This window comes from Sparus aurata, chromosome 15 (genome assembly GCF_900880675.1).
Source record: "Sparus aurata chromosome 15, fSpaAur1.1, whole genome shotgun sequence".
NCBI lineage: Eukaryota > Metazoa > Chordata > Actinopteri > Spariformes > Sparidae > Sparus > Sparus aurata.
Genome location: NC_044201.1, coordinates 22,845,199 through 22,864,374, shown reverse-complemented (window position 1 = coordinate 22,864,374; position 19,176 = coordinate 22,845,199). Strand labels below are relative to the sequence as shown.

The window sequence follows — 19,176 nt, the reverse complement described above, 5'->3', positions numbered from 1 at the left end:
TTTGTGTTAAACTGCTCAGTGAACTACATCGTCTCGCACAACACACGTCACCAACACCAACATGGTCGCGATATCGGCACAGAAAAGGCACTAAAAAGATGAAAATTAATATAAATCTGGTCCTATCGACAACTGCAGTTATGTGAAAACGTAATGATGGAGCTTTTTGTTTGATTTTAGTTTTGGTTGTTATTTTTTGCTAATAACAAGTAGTATTGTTTGTTTGATTATTCTAGATGTTTAGATCTTTATCTAGATTAGAGTTTGGTAGCATTTTCTTTTCCTAGTTATTTGTTAAGTCTAGTTATATACTTCTCTATCAAGTTCAGTTTTGTCTGGTTGGTATTTTGTTTTGTTTTTGTTTTATTTTGGAATTTGGATCTTGGAAAACTATCTTTTAAATTGACAGACATCGTGTGTGTGTGATTCACGATGCAATTCAGACGGGATCTCCGTTCACTACCGTACAAAGTCGTTCTGAAATAAGTTCCCATGGGGCAACAAGAGGAGGCGTGATTTGGCTCGCTACATGCATGGCTAACTGAGCTAACGACTACTACAACGAGGAGCAGTTAGCGGTTACTCTAGTGCTACGCGGCTCCCAACTTCCACCTTTTTGACTTGATTTGATATTTGCTCGGAGTACCAATTCCTCAGGTGGCCTTATTCTTACACATTGCGCCTTTAAGATCATCCAACATGCAGATTTTTTACAAATGTAGAGGAGACAGATGATGATAAAAACACTGTGAGGCTCCAAATATTCAGCTAAAGGTTTTGGGCAGCATCACTTTGCACGGTTGCGGTTGACAGATGTCTCAGAGGCTCCAGTCTGATGAGTCTGAGGCTGCATCGTGCGGTACTGGAGACATCCTGCTGGGGGTGCTGTGCCGGCCAGCGTGAAGCAAGGTCACACCGTGTACCATTCTGCTGTCTGCGCTCCTCAAACGCTGCAGCTGCCGTCGTCTTCCCTGCCCCACACTGTCGCACAGCCATGGCGGACAGCGCAAGCGAGAGCGACACCGACGGAGCGGGGAGCAGCTCGGCCACCCCGATGTCGTCCTCCGCCTCGAATTCGGGGAAACCGAGCATAGTCATTTCACAGTTTCGCCTGGAGGAGCTGACGAACCGCCTGGCCTCGCTACAGCAAGAGAATAAAGTTCTTAAAATTGAGCTTGAGACGTTCAAACTCAAGTGCAAAGCCCTGCAGGAGGAGAATCGGGACCTCCGCAAAGCTAGCGTCACCATTGTGAGTAACGTTAGCTAGCTAACTGCCTAGCTAGATGCTATACCCACGCCACTTATTACACAGGGTTTGTCAGTAAGTTAGCTATGTCTGGTGTTGTCTGTTGAGTGCTAAACAGTCGAGGGTGACTCATTTACTGTGTTTCATGTGAATGTTACGTTTCTTTGAACACACCACTCTGGTGTTTTGCTAGCTCTACTAACATTAGCCAGCTAGATGGGTATGTTACTCATTTAGCCAGTGGGCTAGCGTATGCTAGCTAGGTGGCTGGGCAGTGATAGCCTGCTAGCTCGCTTTGTTTTGCTTTGCGTTGCTAATCTTGGCTAACGTTAGCTAGCTCGGATGCTAACGTCAAGTGGAAAGGGCGTTAAAATGAGGTGGGCATCTCACGATGCAAGTTGCCGGACTGCCGTTAGCTTTTTGGTGTGCTGATTACTCACTGCTAGACATTGTCACCACGTTATGTCCAACGAGGATGCGATAGCTGAGAAAATAAATAGCCCAGCAGCAGGAGCAGCGTTGGCATGGACCGATGCGTCATATGTCTCCATGCTCGGTTAATGAGCCTCAGCTTCATAAAATGTGTAACCGATCTGTTGGTTAGATAGGAAGTATGTAGGCCAAACTTAGCGAGCTAGCTAAACGCCAGGCTCGTATGTTGGCAAGTCAGCCACAATACAGCCCCCCTCTCTCTCTTTCTCTGTAAACGTGTTGCTATTGTGCCTCTCATTGTTCTTGAACAACTGACAAATTCCCCCAGCTTGCAAAACAGAGTTTAGCTTTGAGGTCAGTGAAGAATGAGGATGGAGAATTTGAGCCCGGTGCCAACAAGGACAGGCGTATCATCACACTGTAATGCTAGCTGCTGTGGCTGTCCAGACACATTTCCTCAGCGCCCCCCCCCCCCCCCCATGTTTCACTCTTCCTCTCAAACATAAGTCACCCATTACTGCAATATCTCTTGAGTCATTAGGGAGAAAAGGTCTGCTTCCTCTTTGGCTGGCAGACTTCACTGCAGCAGATTTTGGTTGATCGGTGTGCCTGTGTGCACTGTTTAATTAGGATGATTGTTTACACCCCACAGTTTGATTAGACTATTTGCTAATGTCTCCCTCAGCTACTGTCTCTCATTTGTATTTGTGTTTTTTTTGTGTGTGTGTGTGTCCTTCAGCAAGCAAGAGCAGAGCAGGAGGAAGAATTTATCAGTAACACCCTTTTCAAGAAGATCCAGGCCCTGCAGAAGGAGAAGGAGACCTTGGCGGTCAACTATGAGAAGGAGGAGGAATTTCTCACCAACGAACTGTCAAGGAAACTCATGCAAGTGAGTGTCGGGAACAAGATGGGAAAACACAAATTTTTGACTCACTAGTTGGAATTGTTTTCACCGAGCACAACAGAGAATAACATCAGTTTGAACTTGTACCCTATTCGATGAGTTATTTGATATGGCTGTGGTGCAGGGATGTTTTCTTAATGCTCACTTATGCAAAGTTGCTGGCTGCAGTATTGTCAAGCGTGTTCAGCTTGAGCTTGCTGCTGTGTGTGTGTGTATATCTACACACACAACCTATGTATGAGTGTGCAGCCATTAGTACATCATCATCAACTGTATTGGTACTTGCCTGAAGCCAGGAACGGCTCAAGATGACTTCACTGCGGCTGCTAGCTACTCTAAATGACTCTCGAATTACTCTCCTCCCGTCTGTCGGTTATTTGGTTCAGTCTGTTTTCCAAATCTTATTTTCCCAACTGCACACCCGCTGTCAGACTTTCGATGGCTAGCTGTAGGCTGACTAATGGTTTGTTGATGTGTAAAGAAGTGGGGAACTGGAAATGGACCCATGCAAATGCCTCAACAGACCCAGCTTAAGGTCATACAGATGGACTTGTTTGGGTGTACGTTATCTCGCCTTTTCAGTTAACATGAAACAGACCTATGTCTGCCTCTATCCGTTGACTTGGTGCTGGCAAGTAGCTTGTAGTGTGTTTGTGTGTGTGTCGACATGGGCATGTGTTATACGCTTGTGATAACAGCGGGTGAATTGAGCGACTGTGGTCATTTATTTTAACTGGATGTTTAAGTGCTCCTGTGCAGACGCACTTTTGTAAACAATTTGGTCTGACTTGCATTTTTCCCACCATTCCTGCTGATGGACTTTGCATTTAAGTTGTCTAAGCTCGGGTAGATGAATGATTTAGGTTCCTCGGAGGGGAGATGAATTAATGCCACTCCTTTCGGCACACTCTGACACTGACCTATGCACCGTCGTCTTGCTGTAGAGTATAATGTCCGTCCCCTTTCTGATGTCTTCTAATATGGCAATATATGTTTTCTTTCTAGAGATGAAGCTGATTTGGATTAACTGTTATTATTAATACATGAAATATTGTAGGGAATTACTTTACCTTTATGCGTGATATCTGCAAACTTAAGCCCATTGCTTAAAGCCAGCCTCTGATAAAAGGACAGAGGAACCCACGTTGAATAAAGTATCTCTGCAGATTGTCTTTAAGCAATAGGCTTCAGATGAACAGATACATGTTCACACAGACTTAGACGTAGTTGTTTCTTACCACAGAGTACAGAGGGGTGGAGGCCTTTTATACAGCGGTTGGTAATTGTATTGGAAAAAGCAAGACACATTATCAAAACAATTCCTAAAATTGTAAGTGTGATAATTAAAAGAAAAAATGCTGCACTGGGTGTGGCAAAGCTTAGCGGTCTTTTATTTCAGCCAGGACACCACAGAGCACTCGACTCGGGATGAATGCAGTCATTGTAGGCCAAGTTTTGAGGTGTTTCTGTTAGTAGCATAATGGAAATGGTTATTTTTCCCTCTCAAGTACTTTCCTATGAATGAATTTGCATCCCTTTCCCCATAATGAGTAACCGCTTATATAATTCATCACACAACTGTCCCATTTTTGAGTCAGTGCTGAGCCGCACCCTTTCTTTGGATTGGTGAGCTGCCAAAGGTGCTTTCTTTGGTTGCCAAATCATTATTTTACACTGTTTATTCTTCTGGGAAATTCATCCGCTGATCCGGTAGAATGGCGACATAGACTTCCTGTTTTGCTATACTGTCGATGTGTAAGCTAAATGATCTGACACCAGTGGGTTTGTTCACTGTGGTCATCACATAGTTTATATGTGAGTCACCATGAATCTCATCATGTGTTCTTACTCCTTTACCATATTTCTCATCCTTCTCCTTTCATCCACCTCCTCTTCTCTCCTCTGTCTGTGCACTACCCTCCCCCTTGTCCAAACTAGCTCCAGCATGAGAAGGCAGAGTTGGAGCAGCACTTGGAGCAGGAGCAGGAGTTCCAGGTGAACAAGCTGATGAAAAAGATCAAGAAGATGGAGAATGAAACCATCTCAAAGCAGCTGACCCTGGAACAGGTACGCTTATTGTGGCAGAGCAAGAAAGTTTCAGCATCTAGTTCCAGTGTGGAACAACATATCCCTGACCTTCTGTGTTCAGTTATGGCAACAGTGTACGATGCCAGAAATTCACCATCCTTAATTCTTCCCATTGAATACTAGCTGGAAAGAACATTTTGGTCTGCGGATGGATCAAACCTGTGTGTTTCAAACCACTGCGTATTTTTTTCCATGCTTTAATGGGAGGGTTTTTCTGTGGAAGCGCATGAATACATTTGTTGTTGCAGCTCACACACGAATATCTATATGTTAGAGTGACGCTTGTGTAATGCCACTGCCACAGAACCACCATCCTGTAATGCATTTTTCTATCGGGCTGGCTCACTCACAGAGACTTTAGAGACTGTAGCTCTATGAAAGAAAATCTTATGTAGACTGAGATCTCGGCTTTGCTTTGTGTGTACTTGTGTACTGTATGTGCTTTTCAACGTCAAGGTTTTTGTGTCTCTGAATGTCTCTCTCCGCTCTTCTTTTATTCTCTAGTTGAGGCGGGAGAAGATAGACCTTGAGAACACATTAGAGCAGGAACAAGAAGCCCTGGTCAACAGACTGTGGAAACGGATGGACAAACTTGAGGCTGAGAAAAGGTGTGGAATCATCACATTACATGAACACGTTGAAAATTCTCTCTTCAGTAGTATTATCAAAAGGGAAAAAGGCTTTTAGCTGAGTGTAGCTGTTGGAATTATGCTATTTAATGAAGATGGCTGCAACTGAATTTTCATTATCTGTTTCAAAAGTGAGAAAGTAAGTTCACAGTTGCTTTTTTCTTGGCCAAGAGTTATAATCTTAAAAACAGTTCGATTTTCCAGAGCTTTCAGCCTCATATTTAGGCTTTCCTCAGTGGATCATTTGTAACTTCAGCACTCGCTATAAGCTTTGGGTTGACTGTTCCCCACCACTTACATTCTTAGCCCTCTTAAATGCGCCATGACATCACATTTGACAGGGTTTGAATGTGATTATTTTTAAAAAATGTTTGCTTATTACATCTGTTTTGTTATGTTTGGAAAATATGTAAGGACATCCCATAGCTCTTGCCCCTTTTTATGTCTCTGACAGTTGCACACAATCACACGCACAGAAAATGTGACTGTCACAAAAAACAAGTGACTCAGCCTCAATTATGATGCAGAGTAAAATTACAGATTAACAGACTAACAGAAGGGTAATGTTTTTGGTTTATTAAATCACAGAAGGGTGAATAATTACCTCCTGCAGGGCCTGATTGTATATTTAACGTGTTCATTTTAAATCAGAGCCTTTTTCAATCTTCGGATTCAGAAAACATGAGATGGATGAAAAGGTTTTTCATTTTTGTGTAAAGTCTGCAGTGAATATAATTTTAAAAAGCTTGGTATCATGCCCATTATTTCTGTTAATGAATTCCCACAACAATGTGTGTTGTTTGCTTTCTTCACTAGAATCCTTCAGGAGAAGTTGGACCAGCCTGTATCAGCTCCTCCCTCCCCAAGAGACGTTTCCATGGAGATAGACTCACCAGAGAACATGATGCGGCATATCCGTTTCCTAAAGAATGAGGTGGAGAGGCTTAAGAAAAGCCTGCGCACCACTGAGCTGCAGCGTAAGTGGCCTCTCGACTTGTCACAGGATCCAAGGGAGTGTGGGCTCTGAAGGGGCAGATGCCCTCAAGTGTTGATTAAGGATGTGATTGGTAAAGCCGATCCTCTTGATGCGCTGTGAGGGGCAAATTCACTCTACACCCGCCATGGGTTGTTTTCCCCAGACCAGAAAGAACAGGATACTTTCTGGCCTTGTCTGGCACAGTTTACATCGTCATCACCTATCACATGGCACATTACAGCGCGACACCTGAAGGTCCTTTAGGAAAAAGGAAGAAGTGGAATCACACAGTTATCAACAACAAGTCTCAAAGAAAGTCAATGTCTGTGTCTTTCCATCCAGTTTCTTCCTTTAAAAAGGGGGAACCCATGGCACTTAAGCATCTAATTTATTTCCGCTTTGTCAAAAGCACATCTATTTAGTATGCAGCATTAGAGATGGACTGTCACATTCATAGCAAGCGAGACCTCCAGTGCATCTGTAGAAAGCTGTGAGCTAGAAATCAGAAACGCATTTAATTTGCGTCACCGTGGAACCAATAACACATACACATAAGTTAATACTGCATGGAAATGCAATTGCAAGCAGGTACCATTTTTAGAAGTGTCCTTGGTGCATTCAAGGACGCTTTTGAAGACTGTTGTGTAATGTTATCGTGTTGGTGCATTCAAGAGCACTCTTGTCACATTGTAGATTTTAAGAGCTTCCTTGTGAATGCCTAAGACAACAGCATAAATACCTGCTTCATGGCATCTGTATGTGCAGATGTGTGCCAGATGTTAAAATATTATTTGAGATTCCATGATTCTAAACAGTCGTCAGGACTTTGCTTTAATCTTTCCTCATGATTCTTGGGCCATAAAGACGACCAAATGTTGTCGTTGATTTAAAGCCAATTTTTAAAAGTTTCAGGATCCATAAAATAGATTTTCATACCTTTTTTAAAATCTGCCAGAAATGTCTTAAATTGATCTAAAAGTACAGATGCTGTTCAGCATTGAGCTCTGTTCAGTGAGGCGTTACAACGCCTGCTTTGTGTTGACATTTTTGCTTGGTTTATTATTACAGGGAGCATCCATGAAATTGACCGGTTAGACTCATGAACAGGCAAGCAAGTTTTGTAAAGTGAAACCAGACTCTTGATCTCGCATCTATAAAATTGATCCAGTGATTTAAGTAACAAAGAATCCGCTGCTTTGTGTTTTGTTTTTTCATATTGTTGCTTGAGACATTGCAGTGATATTATATCACAAGCAGCTCTGGACAGATTTACAGAGAATTATGCATTCGGCTTGTCTTTTAGATGAGCTCTTGTTGTTGCAACTTCATGAAAGTGTAGGGCAAGGTTATGATACATTTGGTCTCTGAAAGTCTGTAACAAGATGTACACAATAACACAAAAGCTTCCCCTTTGAGCATCTGTCTAATGAACATGTCACTGATTAGTCCCACCTGGTATAATAAACTCCCACCTTAGCTTTGATTTAGTTTGTCTGCCCAAATCAGTGACGCATAAAGACAGCGGGAGCTGGAAAGGCATGTGGTACTAAGAGTTGAAATCCATATTAGGTCACATTATCCATTGTGTCTGTGTGCTTATTGAAAACAGCTTTTTGTGTTTTATGGGTTCAGCTGAAGCACATTGGGTGTGGACAGAATAACAAAGTCAATTCACAGTTCAACAGCACAGCCGTAAACAGCATTTGGCTGAAGTTAAGAACACTTGTCTGTTCAGACAACCATAAGTGTTGGTCTGTCTGAGAGAAATGAACGTAGATAAATCTAAACACATGCCTGGGAGTGTCACTCAACTTTACTTGCTTTGTTTTTGCCACTAGATGGAGCTGTCAGTCCAACTTTGAACAAGTCAAGTAGATATACATCAGTGCTGATGCTGCTTGCCTTGTAACCCAGTGTGTTTGCAGAGATCAGCATTGACCCACTTTCACTTTAGTGTTTGAAAGATAATATTGGAAGAAATCTTTGTGTCGCACAAACATACACTCTTGCGCTTCAGCTCTTAGGAGAGGATTATTTTATTTGACATAAACAGCCTTTAATTGCGAGTTTTTACAACAGCAACAATTTTGATGTGCAACACATTAATTAATTTGTTGGTCATGGTGATATACAGTGGCCAGGATGTAAGCTTGACAGTAACTCAGCTGATGTAATCTGTTCTGTGTGTTTCCCTTCCCAGACACAGAGAAGCGTGCCCAGTACATTGAGGAGGAGCGACACATGAGGGAGGAGAACATCCGGCTGCAGAGAAAGCTTCAGAGAGAAATGGAGCGCAGGGAGGCACTGTGCAGACAACTGTCAGAGAGTGAATCCAGTCTGGAGATGGACGATGAGAGGTATATGTTGAGACACACAACAGGGCAGATTAGCAAAAGGTTAACAATAACTCTAAACAGGGGTGCACCGTCACATGTGTCAGCAAATCGAGTTAGGTGGATGAGAGAGAGAGACATCATCCTAGTAAAGGGCGTGGCTTCTGTCCTGGACTCAAGAGACACTTCCATTCCATTGCTCATTAACACTGCTGACATTGCATATAAGATGAAAGGAGACTGAACCTGTGAGAATGAAAAGATGACAAAACAAGAGAGCAAGAGATGCAAAAGACAGCAGAAATGCATGCCACCTCAGCACACAGCACTTGTTCTTCCAATAGCATTCAGACAAACTTTCTTTGTTTTTGTATAGAACAACTCACAAGGTTTTTTTTACAATAACTTCCAGGTAGAAATCCCCTGCAGCACGTACTCGCTACTTGATGCTTTAATATCTCATTAATAACAACACTTAACACTAGGTTATAGACCAGACATCTGTGAAAAAGTAAGGAAGTGACAGCCTGAGTTTACCCTAAAGTAGCTGTAGTTTGATTGGTGGTGTTTTTGCAGATGCTTTCAAAGTAACAAAATAAGCAGAGAAGGAAAGTCAGATAGGTTGGGCCACATGTTTAACTATACATCTTTAAATGTTACAATATGGGCTGAAAATACAGGAATAAACACGTTTTTGGATTTCCTGTACGCTTGGAATAAGGAATACAATAAAATGTATAGGAAGGGATGTTTAAGACCGTAAAAACAATAAGGATGAAATACAAAATAACAATGGATACAAAAAAAAAGAGAAGTGATTTAAAATAAGATACTGATGTAACCAGTAGTAGTTTCTCAGACAGGTCATTCCACGGCTGAAGAGGACTAACATCAACCACTCATAACCATTTTTCAGTCCCATTCTCCCAAAGTATGACATCATCTAAAAAGGTTGAGTCCACATCTCTTTATAATGGCTAATGCCATTTGTTTGTGCAGCTTTTATGTAATTTGTGCTTCTGTTTATAGGGACATCTTGTGATTTATAGTTTTAAAAGTATGTTGCGTCTTAAAGGCTTATCACTCACTATCTTCACTGATGTTTTACATAATTGTACTTTGTCATACTTCTTTGAAGGTCTGGATTGTTTGCTTTCTTTTTTGTATTAGACTGAAGATCTGTTGACTCTTCATAAACTGTTAATTTCATCCTCTCAGGTACTTCAATGAGATGTCTGCACAGGGCTTGCGAGCCAGGACCGTGTCCAGCCCGATCCCCTACACCCCCTCCCCAAGTTCCAGCCGACCAATATCACCTGGTAAGTACATTTAAAATGGCTGCTGTACAGCAAAATACAACACTTAGCCGAGTATGGCACATCAGAGAGAATGGCCAACATGGCAATAAAAAGTACCTTTGATATCAATTTTTTAGACATGTTCCTACAAAACAAGCTTTATCTTTGTAACAAAGCTTACCATTATTATCCGTTATATCTAGTGTCAAATCTAGAACAAACATTTATTGACATTCAAGTCTCTTAAAGGTCAGTGGAACCATAAAGAAATCCACAGTGTCAGTGGCAGTGAAATAAAGTGTTTGCTCTAACTCGTTGTCCAATAGAATCCACTTCTTGCTCTCTTCTGTCATAAACCTTATAGCTTCCGCAGGACTTGTTTTGTTCAGGAGGACCATAAAAAATCCATATGCTTACATAACAAATGGTTACCTAACATTAATTTGTCTGACTATCATGTAGGACAGTGATTGTGCAAACCTGGGAAAGTTGCATCTGTGGATGCCACAGTGCCGCAGTTATTCTTACATGATTTTAAGAGTTTATTACATAACAGAAGCTTTTTGCACAGCATGCATACCTGCACACAGCCACAACAAAAGCTTACCTTTGCTTATCTTTATTACTGTGTGCCATAATTCCTAAAGAATCTCATATCACAGTGAGAGACATCCAGGTGGTAGGCAATGTGTTTGTAACTCTTTAGTCACACCAAGGATCACCTTATCTCTACCTCCAGGCACCCAGAGTCGGTTCACATCGAATGTGAAGGACAGTGAGGTTGACTCGGGCGGAGTAACCATGTCAACATGTCTCCCAAAACAACAATTCAGCATTTCACTGAAGCCAGCCACTGTAATACTGAAAACAAAACAACAAAAATATAAAAACATTTCTTTTTTTATGTGTATTGGAAACTTAAGAAATTCCTTAAAGCGATTCACAAGGAACAGCTGTACTCATGGTGTTTAAAGCATGACAGTTTCATGGCTTCAGACTTTGACCATTTATTCGCATTTCTCAACCATTTTTGGAGATGGTGGGATTTCATTTTATAAGATTTTCCACGAGCACCAGAGTGATTTGCAAATAAGCCTCGTCACTGTATATGAGGTGAAGTTCCAGGAGTAGTGTTTCAGCTGGTAACATATTGTGGTGGCTGCCACAGCAATAACAAGAATCAAAAAAGAAAACAATCCATCATCAATCATCTGACCCACTTCCTCAATACATGCAGTTATTGTCACATTACTCTACTCACAAGACCTGATCTCTCCCCAAAGGAGAGGAAGGGGAAGTTTCTGGACACAGTCAAGCGTAGACCTACAACCAGACTAACATTTTTTTTTTTGCCATTTCATGCACAAAAAGTGGACCTGCTTATGCACATTCATATGAGTCAGCTGTCGCCCAGTCTTTGTTTACACAGGTATCTGTGCTTCTACTTGCAAAAAGAATGTGTTTACTTTTGCCGCCTCTGCGTGTTAGTGACCAATTGTTTACTCAATCATGTTTGATGCCAAGAGTTCAACCCTGATTTTAAATAAGTTGGAACGCTGTATAAAAATGTGATCATGTGCTACCCCTTTTGACATATACTCAGTTGAAAACAGTACAGTGACAATATAAAAAATGTTCTTACTTTGAGGCAGAAATGAATTTATGGTTAAAGATAGAGATAGTTTGTGAACTTCCTCTCCATGACTGCCTTCCTGTCTGTGTCACAGGTCTCTCATATGGCAGCCACACAGTTGGCTTCACCCCTCCAGCAACACTGTCCAGAGCTGCCATTTCCCACTACAACACCCCCGCCCTGCACGTCCACGGAAGCTCCTCTCACGCCGTAGCGGTAAGTAACATCCAGCTGCATCTCCATAAGCAGACGTATGGCAAATTGTGAGTGTTTTAAGTTCAGAGCTCGACTATTATGATCAGATAGTTAGGAGATGCAATTGAAATCTGAGTAGCTTCAATTTCAACATTCAGTGAGAATCTTTTTTTAAGTTAGAAGTGCTTGCAAAATTTCTCCTGTGGTTCCGAGGGATTTTCGAGTAAATACAAATTATGAATAAACTGAAAGATAGTTTAGATAGTTGGAGTCGGTTGGCTATGCACAATGCACGGGTCAGGTAATGGTAAACATAATGACCGCTCACCGCTGTCAACGTTTTTTGTGCCGCTGATTCATGTGTTCATGTCACTCCGCAAGTAGTCCATTTATTAGTCACGATGGAACTTCATTCAAAGCAGAGCTCCACCAAAGAGCCTGCAATCGTTGTGGAAGGTTATCTGATGTGTCAGTGTTTCTCCTATATGCATTCTGAGGTGGTGCGCTGCCACTGCTGGATATTCAGCACCGCTGCAAAAAAAAAGGACATGATTTTTGTAGGTTTAATATCACGGGCGAATGGCGGATTTAAGTTGCACACAGTGAAAGCACTACACCCTAAGTTATTTTGAAATCGATTATTTTTGTCATTAAACTGCTATTTGTATAATTTCTACAAGTCACTGTTTAAGTTATGTGACTGAAATCCTCGTCATGCTATTCAAAGGCTGCAACAGGCGACTCATCGATCCGGGGTGAAGTTAGTTTTAGGTTGGCCATTCAGCGGATATTCACTTGGGTCCAGCTGCGACTTTACTGAAGTTCGCCCACTGTGTGAGCAGCAGGAGGACGGTTAGCTCACCTCCCAGAGCCTCGCGCTGGAAACTGATTTATGGACCGTCATTAAATTACTTAGCATAAATATATTAATACAAAATAATTGCATTTTTTTTTTGTCATGTGGCCCAGTGACTCCAAACCAGCAGCAGATTGTATTAGTAAACTGGACTATTCTATTTCTTTCTTAGCTAAAGCCAACAACTGGACAAAATAAATGTAAAGAGAGACATAGTGGAGCCATATATTTTCCTGCTTTTTTGTCCTTTGCCAATCACGCCTATGACGTTAACAGGTAGATTTCTTTAGATTTAGCTATTTACATAATGACCACTGACTTGTTTCTACTCAGTACGGTCTGTAAAATCTACAGAGTGGTCTGGAAAAGTACAGAATTTTTAAATGGAGAATGTACAGGAATACTGCATAGGAGGGGTTATTTAGGGTCATAATAATATTGAAAGTATATTGTGTTAGATGTCCCACTTCTTGGGTACAGTTTGTTTTTATTACTTTATGACAGAATGTCCTCAGACTTGGCACACAGTTTAAATGTTTAACAATGAAGAGTACATTCTTTGACGTATTTTATTGCATGTGGAGCCCCATCGAAGACTTTAAATGTCAAGACCATTTTTTTGCTAATAATCTGCAGTCTGTAAGGTATTGGGACTGTTTTATTTCTGTGCTCCAACATACAGGGTTAAAAATGAAACAATCACTGAGGTCAACTGCTGTCATTCAGCTGTGTTTTTGTAGCCTCTGTAGATATCGTAGTCTTTAGTTCCATGTATATAACAACAGTAAATGGGGCTACGAGTCTACGAGTTCACCCGATGTGGGTGTGTACGTGTACAAGCCTGAAATCTGAACGAACACTGGCTTAATCTTGACACATATTGCTGTTACATCACACATAATCACCCACTCCGACATTGATATGAGGAGAACTTAGAATAGCTCCATAAATGTCCTAAGGTCCAATCAGGTGTTCATTTATCGCTTCAGTAACAGTCATAACTCAGCCTTAACACACCTTATTTGCGTCACTTTTATTTCTTTATCAATTTTTATTCATGTTTTATACCAGTCATGGTTCAATCAAGTCTTTCTCCAGCCAAATTATATTTGATAGTGTTGTTTTTAGTTTCACCTATGACATTAACACCGTGTCAAATTAGGACAAATTAGTCCACAGGTGTTAAAATATGGGTGTGTTTATGATCATTTTCTTGTTTTGCCTTGTCTTCCTAGTAATATTTCTTATATGAATGAATGTTAGTTTAATTGGTTTAGTGGAAGAACCAGATACATTTTTATTTCAGACGCTATCTGAACTAATGGGCCTGAATGTACTGGCAGTATAATTCAAGGCGGAAGTGCTGCCAAAATGATAAGTTCGATATCGGGGGTTGAAAAGACTTGGATCAAAGATCAAAGTAGATGAGATTGTAGGTTTGTTTTTTCCATAGTTTGTGCCCTTGCACTCAAATAATCCATCATCCATCTATCCATCATCAGCAGCCTACCATTTACCAGAATCCACCAGCCATTGACAGATAAAAAGTTCAACTTCACCAGCAACTCCAGAGTAAATCATTATTTTGTTTAAAATCTACCAACTACCTTCATATTTTACAGCATTTAGCTGATGTTAATTTCCAACCATGTACACAACATTTCTCCAATGTGCACATGAAAACATGAATAGCTGATAGCTTAATTGATCTCTTTCCGTGTGTGTTTGATCAGTTCCCTCTCCTGAAGATAGATATTTATCATCTATCATCAGTTATAATAAGTTCTCGAAGAGTTTGTATTTAAACAAATACTCCACAGTAGACCAGTTCACCTAGAAGCGGTTACCCTTGGTAAACCAATTAGAATTGGAATATTAGGCTCTATGTAAACAAAGCTACTGGATAATCCCTACTTGTTTTAAATGCAGAGTACTTCAAGTGTGTTCTGTTGACCTTATTTTCATTAGCCTTTGTTTGTCAAACACTTTGGTCGACTGCTTTAGAAAGAAAACTCTAGCATGTATTAAGAAAAAATAACACCACGGGGAACAAACAGTAGAGCGGTTAGTCAAAGGGCTGTCTGTTGGTTAAAAGCCTGTTTGACAATTCAATAAAAGCGAAGTGCATGTTGTAGATGCGTGCTCAGCAGGTGTGGTACTATCCAGGCCACAGTGGCCTGAGTCTCGGCCAACTTGGAGTCACTTCTCAATTCCTGAATGCAAAGAGGTTTTTTTTTCTTTCAGTCAGACACTGGAGTTTTTGTTGAGCTGTCCATCCACTTGTCTGTCCCATTCTCACGAACATGATATCTCGGAACTCCTTGGGGGAATTTCTTCAAATTTGGCTGACCTGTTCACTTGAACTCAATGAGCTGATTACATTTTGGTGGTCAATTGTCACTGTGACTTCGCAAAACAGGCTTTTGGCTATAACTGGTGTCACTGTGACATCATAATGTTCTGCAAAACTGCTTTTCTTGCTGTTAAACAACGACATAACAGTTGTTAATTATACAACGACATAATTCCACCATAATTTGGTGGAATACGAAATTGACATCACTAGTCTTATCTGCCCAGCTTGAACAGTGGTGATTGTAAAGATTTTCACTGCTGCAGGATGAAATGTCCATGTTTTAGATTTAAAGCTTTTTTGCAGCAACCTCCATATGTTAAATATGGCAGTCTGGCACAAGCTCATTGGTTTTGCTGAGATGGCGCTTCAGATGATTGTCTTTGCCTCATGTGTTAAAGCTCTCTTTGTCAATACAGTGATGACTTAAATTTTGCAAGAAAACACTTAATCCTTTCATTAAGTTCCTCCAAAGTCGTCACTTCATTTATGAACTTGGATGGACATGGATGTTAGCTGCAACTTGACTGGTGGTCGGATGTATTTATCCACAAGGCAGCATTTCTTGTTAATTATAATAATGTACAGACCACATCTCACCCATCACCACCCAGCCCACCCAGCAGTTAAAACTAGGAAATAACTCTGTCCGGGAGAGCAGAATCTCAGACAGATTACATTTACTCTAAAACCCCTTCTTTTTCCATTCCAGTGACTGCAAGTACTCTTGTTAGGTCAGTCCAGGGTACATGGGTGACACAAGTTACATCATCACTCAATTTCATTTTCCATCAGTGGTTTGTAACACAGGAAAAAAGAACGATTGCACCAGTTAACTCTCTGTTTTTAAACAGTTATTGAGATAAACCTTCTTTCTGTGTCTGCATAAAACTCATTAAAGAATTTGAAAAAGAATGACCATATGAGAATTTTGCTGGACTGATTTTGCCACAAATTGCAGTTTAGTTTGCTGCCATCCAGTTGCATTAAACACAACAAGGGATATTTATTCATTTATTTTCTCTTTCTCTCAACAGAGGCCTTCCCCAAGAAGAAGCGCCAGCCCCGACAAATTCAAACGTCCAACGCCTCCACCCTCTCCCAACACGCACTCAGGGGCCCAGCAGGCTCAGCCTCCGCTCCCCCCACCAGCTCAGCCCATGGTCCAGTCCATGTCCTCCCCGGCAGCTATGTCGCAGCACGCAGCAGCACAGCAGCCTCCCTCCCAGCCTTAACGCAACACACAGTCTCTGTCTTTGCGCGTGAGCGCGCCCACTGAATGCCACGACGCTACCGCAACAGCAGCTTCCATCATTACCAGCTCTGGAAGTCAAGTTTCTTACTCTTTACCAACTCCACAAAAGAAGCAGCTTCAAAGGTTTTAGAGGGGAAAGAAACAAGACAGCGGCTCACCCTCGATGAAGCTCGCCGCCTGCCAAATCCACACGTGGCGTTACTTAACTACTCTTAAAAGGAATGGATGGACTGAAAAATAAATCGCTTCTGGGATTTGTAGGCCAATTATCTGTTCCACTTTCTGTCTTGTACATGTTATGTTTTTTTTTTCTTTGCTTGGGACTTTAGCTGGTTGGAATTGTTGTTGTGGCGCTTCTAAGATAGCACAAACAGCACATACAGTATGTTTCATGGTGGTGTTTTCTGATAGGTTGGATGTTTGAATCAATGGATGGATGTATGGCTAGAGAAACGGATGACTCGATAGATGGATGTGGTCGATTCTTTTCATGCCTATGATATGACACTCGATTGCAGTAATGTCCTCCACACCTGCTCACCCCACCCCCTCCGTCTCCAAAGCAGTTTCAGCAGCTCACCCTGACCCACAGCTCGACACTCTGATTAGTTCAACAGGAGATGTCATTGAAAACTGCGAGGAGTTTCTCCAGTACGGGGCATTGATCAAACAGAGCTGGCGCCACAGATATTTTAGTTTCTGAAAGCATTCAAGGCTCTGCTGCTCTTCAGTTAAAATGAAAAGGAAAAAAAAGCATCAAGGAGGATGGACACTGGTACATAAACCACAGATAAATGTCGCCTTTTGAGGTGTTTAAAAATGTAGTCTGAGGTGTTACAACTTAGTCATGTACTCAGTCTCTTCTCTGCTCTTCTCTCTCTCTCTCGCTCTCTCTCTGGTGTATTTCTGAAAGCTTCTATCATCCTTGTGGATATTCCTCATCAGAAAAAGGAAAAAAAAAACATAATGCTCTTTACACTAAATATACATACTGCTAAAACATTCTAAATGAATGGTACTGTTGAACTAAATTTCTATGTATGATTAAAGCTCTTGAGATGACAACTTCCATTTGTAATTGTCGGTTTTATGGATGGCTTATGCTTTGTAGACTTCAGCAAATAACAATCAGTCTGTGATCATTTATTTTCCCTGACAGGAGGCTGCGATATGATGCACATGCAGAATATGACAGATCCTAACAGGTGCACGGTTGAGAATTGAATTGATCTTGTTGTGTATTTAGCTTCACTGCAATGTCTCCTTGTGGAAATCATGAAGCTCTCACCAAACCCCTGCAGTAGTTGATTAAAAAATGTTTGTGCCTTGAATAAACACACACCATCATTGCTCACACCTATCTGGGAAGGCAAAAATGTTCATGTCTTGTAAAGGAGTAATCCCTGTTCATTTATGTATGTTGCACGAGAGCAGATGCAACTGAGGACATTGACTTTCACCATAATGGGAAACTTAGCATTTATCATATTAAACAGATGTCTTGAGCTTCTCTACATACTGATGAGATGTAATGTTTTATTTATGTCTTACTGCTGTGGTTTTATGGCTTTGTGATGTCTGACTGAAATAATCGATTGCCATGAAAATTGCATAAGATTTTCACAGTCCTGTGAGGATCCATTTTAATAGGATCAATTCTAACGTGGGATTCCCCGACTTTTGTTTTGGGGCCTCACTCAGGTAAAAGTTTCGACTTATTCAATGAAAAAAATTCCTTGTCTTTGTTTACTAATGTGTAACCATCTTGCAAAGAGATCACACCAGCCATGACACTTGTTCAGACACATCTGTACATGGTAGTTACTACTTCATGAGTGGTCAGAACTGAAGTATGACCCCAGCCACCTATGAACTCAGCTGTATTTTGAGCTCATCTACACACGTGGAAGGTTTCATGACTGCATCACACGTGGTTGTGGCGCTATTGAGCTGTCACCTTCATAGTTGGCCTCACTTTGCTCTCAGTTACACACCTGTTGAGGTTAAAACAATAACAGCTATGCTGGAGTGGACCGGGATGATTGGAACAGGGATATGGTGATCCACAACTTAAATTCCATGCCTTTACCTTTGGTACTTCCTTCCTCTCTAGTTCCAGCCCCCGTTGATTGAAACACAACCGTTTTTGAACCTGCAAAGTTTCCTGACTACATGTTGCATGCTGGTGATCCCGTCGCGCTGACAAAATATCTGTCTGCTTGAAAAGGTTTTTCCAGTACCACATTTGACACCCCGCAGATGGTATTTCAGTTTCTGCTTCTTGCTGTATGTCAGTACATTGTAAATATCTGGCTAGTGATGTTTGAACCCCACATCATCAGATGATGTCTGCACCACTACCATCCGTCATGTATGTCTGGTGCAGTGATGTTAACTATGATGACATGTTATGTGTCCTGCTCTTGTTATGAGTTTATTCAAATCAATGCAGAATTAGTTGAATTATTTCAGCCTGGATCAAAGTGTTGGAACGATCAATCCACAGACAGACTTACGTAGACCTAAATATTGAAATATAGTATCAGTTATCGTTGGATGTCATTTATTATAAAACAAAGTGCATTCATGTGATAAGCCTCTTAGACACAGCAGCTCCATTGACTCTTGACTCTGGGCCAGGTTCTAATTTTCATTTCCTCATCTACATTGGTTTTAACTGGTTCTAGCTGGCTGCAAAGCGGAGGAGTGTTTCCCATAAATCAATCATGCCAGGATCATTTAACATTGTAAACGATTGTAAAGTGCGCACAATAACCTGCAGAGGTGGAGGAAAACAGGCCAGGGATGATAAGCTATGCAACACATTAGGCTTCCTTGACGTCTCTAGCGGTAACTGAAGCTCATTCAAACATACAGCCGGTTCAAACTGACCAGAATAAAAACATATACCCCGTCGTAAGAGACAGGAGTATATCTTTGTCCAAAGACTTGCTGAGCTCTCATACAAACAAAGCCTA

At 41.2% G+C, this 19,176-nt stretch overlaps 1 protein-coding gene across 1 annotated transcript; it reads left to right on the top strand.

Annotated features, from left to right (window-relative positions):
* The first annotated feature begins 854 nt into the window (after positions 1 to 854).
* Positions 855 to 17,714, top strand: LOC115596961 (coiled-coil domain-containing protein 6). The gene is made up of 9 exons (XM_030442465.1): positions 855 to 1,249; positions 2,418 to 2,567; positions 4,521 to 4,649; positions 5,175 to 5,278; positions 6,116 to 6,276; positions 8,476 to 8,632; positions 9,827 to 9,927; positions 11,634 to 11,755; positions 15,981 to 17,714. Exons 1-9 carry the CDS (start codon positions 995 to 997, stop codon positions 16,176 to 16,178), a joined length of 1,377 nt encoding a protein of 458 aa, XP_030298325.1. The 5' UTR covers positions 855 to 994; the 3' UTR covers positions 16,179 to 17,714.
* Positions 17,715 to 19,176: the final 1,462 nt, after the last annotated feature.

Bases quoted from the DNA above. Each gene is read 5' to 3' on its own strand.
- LOC115596961 (XM_030442465.1), top strand. From the start codon at position 995: ATGGCGGACAGCGCAAGCGAGAGCGACACCGACGGAGCGGGGAGCAGC. The intron at 5,279-6,115 runs GTGTGGAATCAT...TTTCTTCACTAG, and splicing joins AAACTTGAGGCTGAGAAAAG to AATCCTTCAGGAGAAGTTGG. The intron at 8,633-9,826 runs GTATATGTTGAG...TCATCCTCTCAG, and splicing joins CTGGAGATGGACGATGAGAG to GTACTTCAATGAGATGTCTG.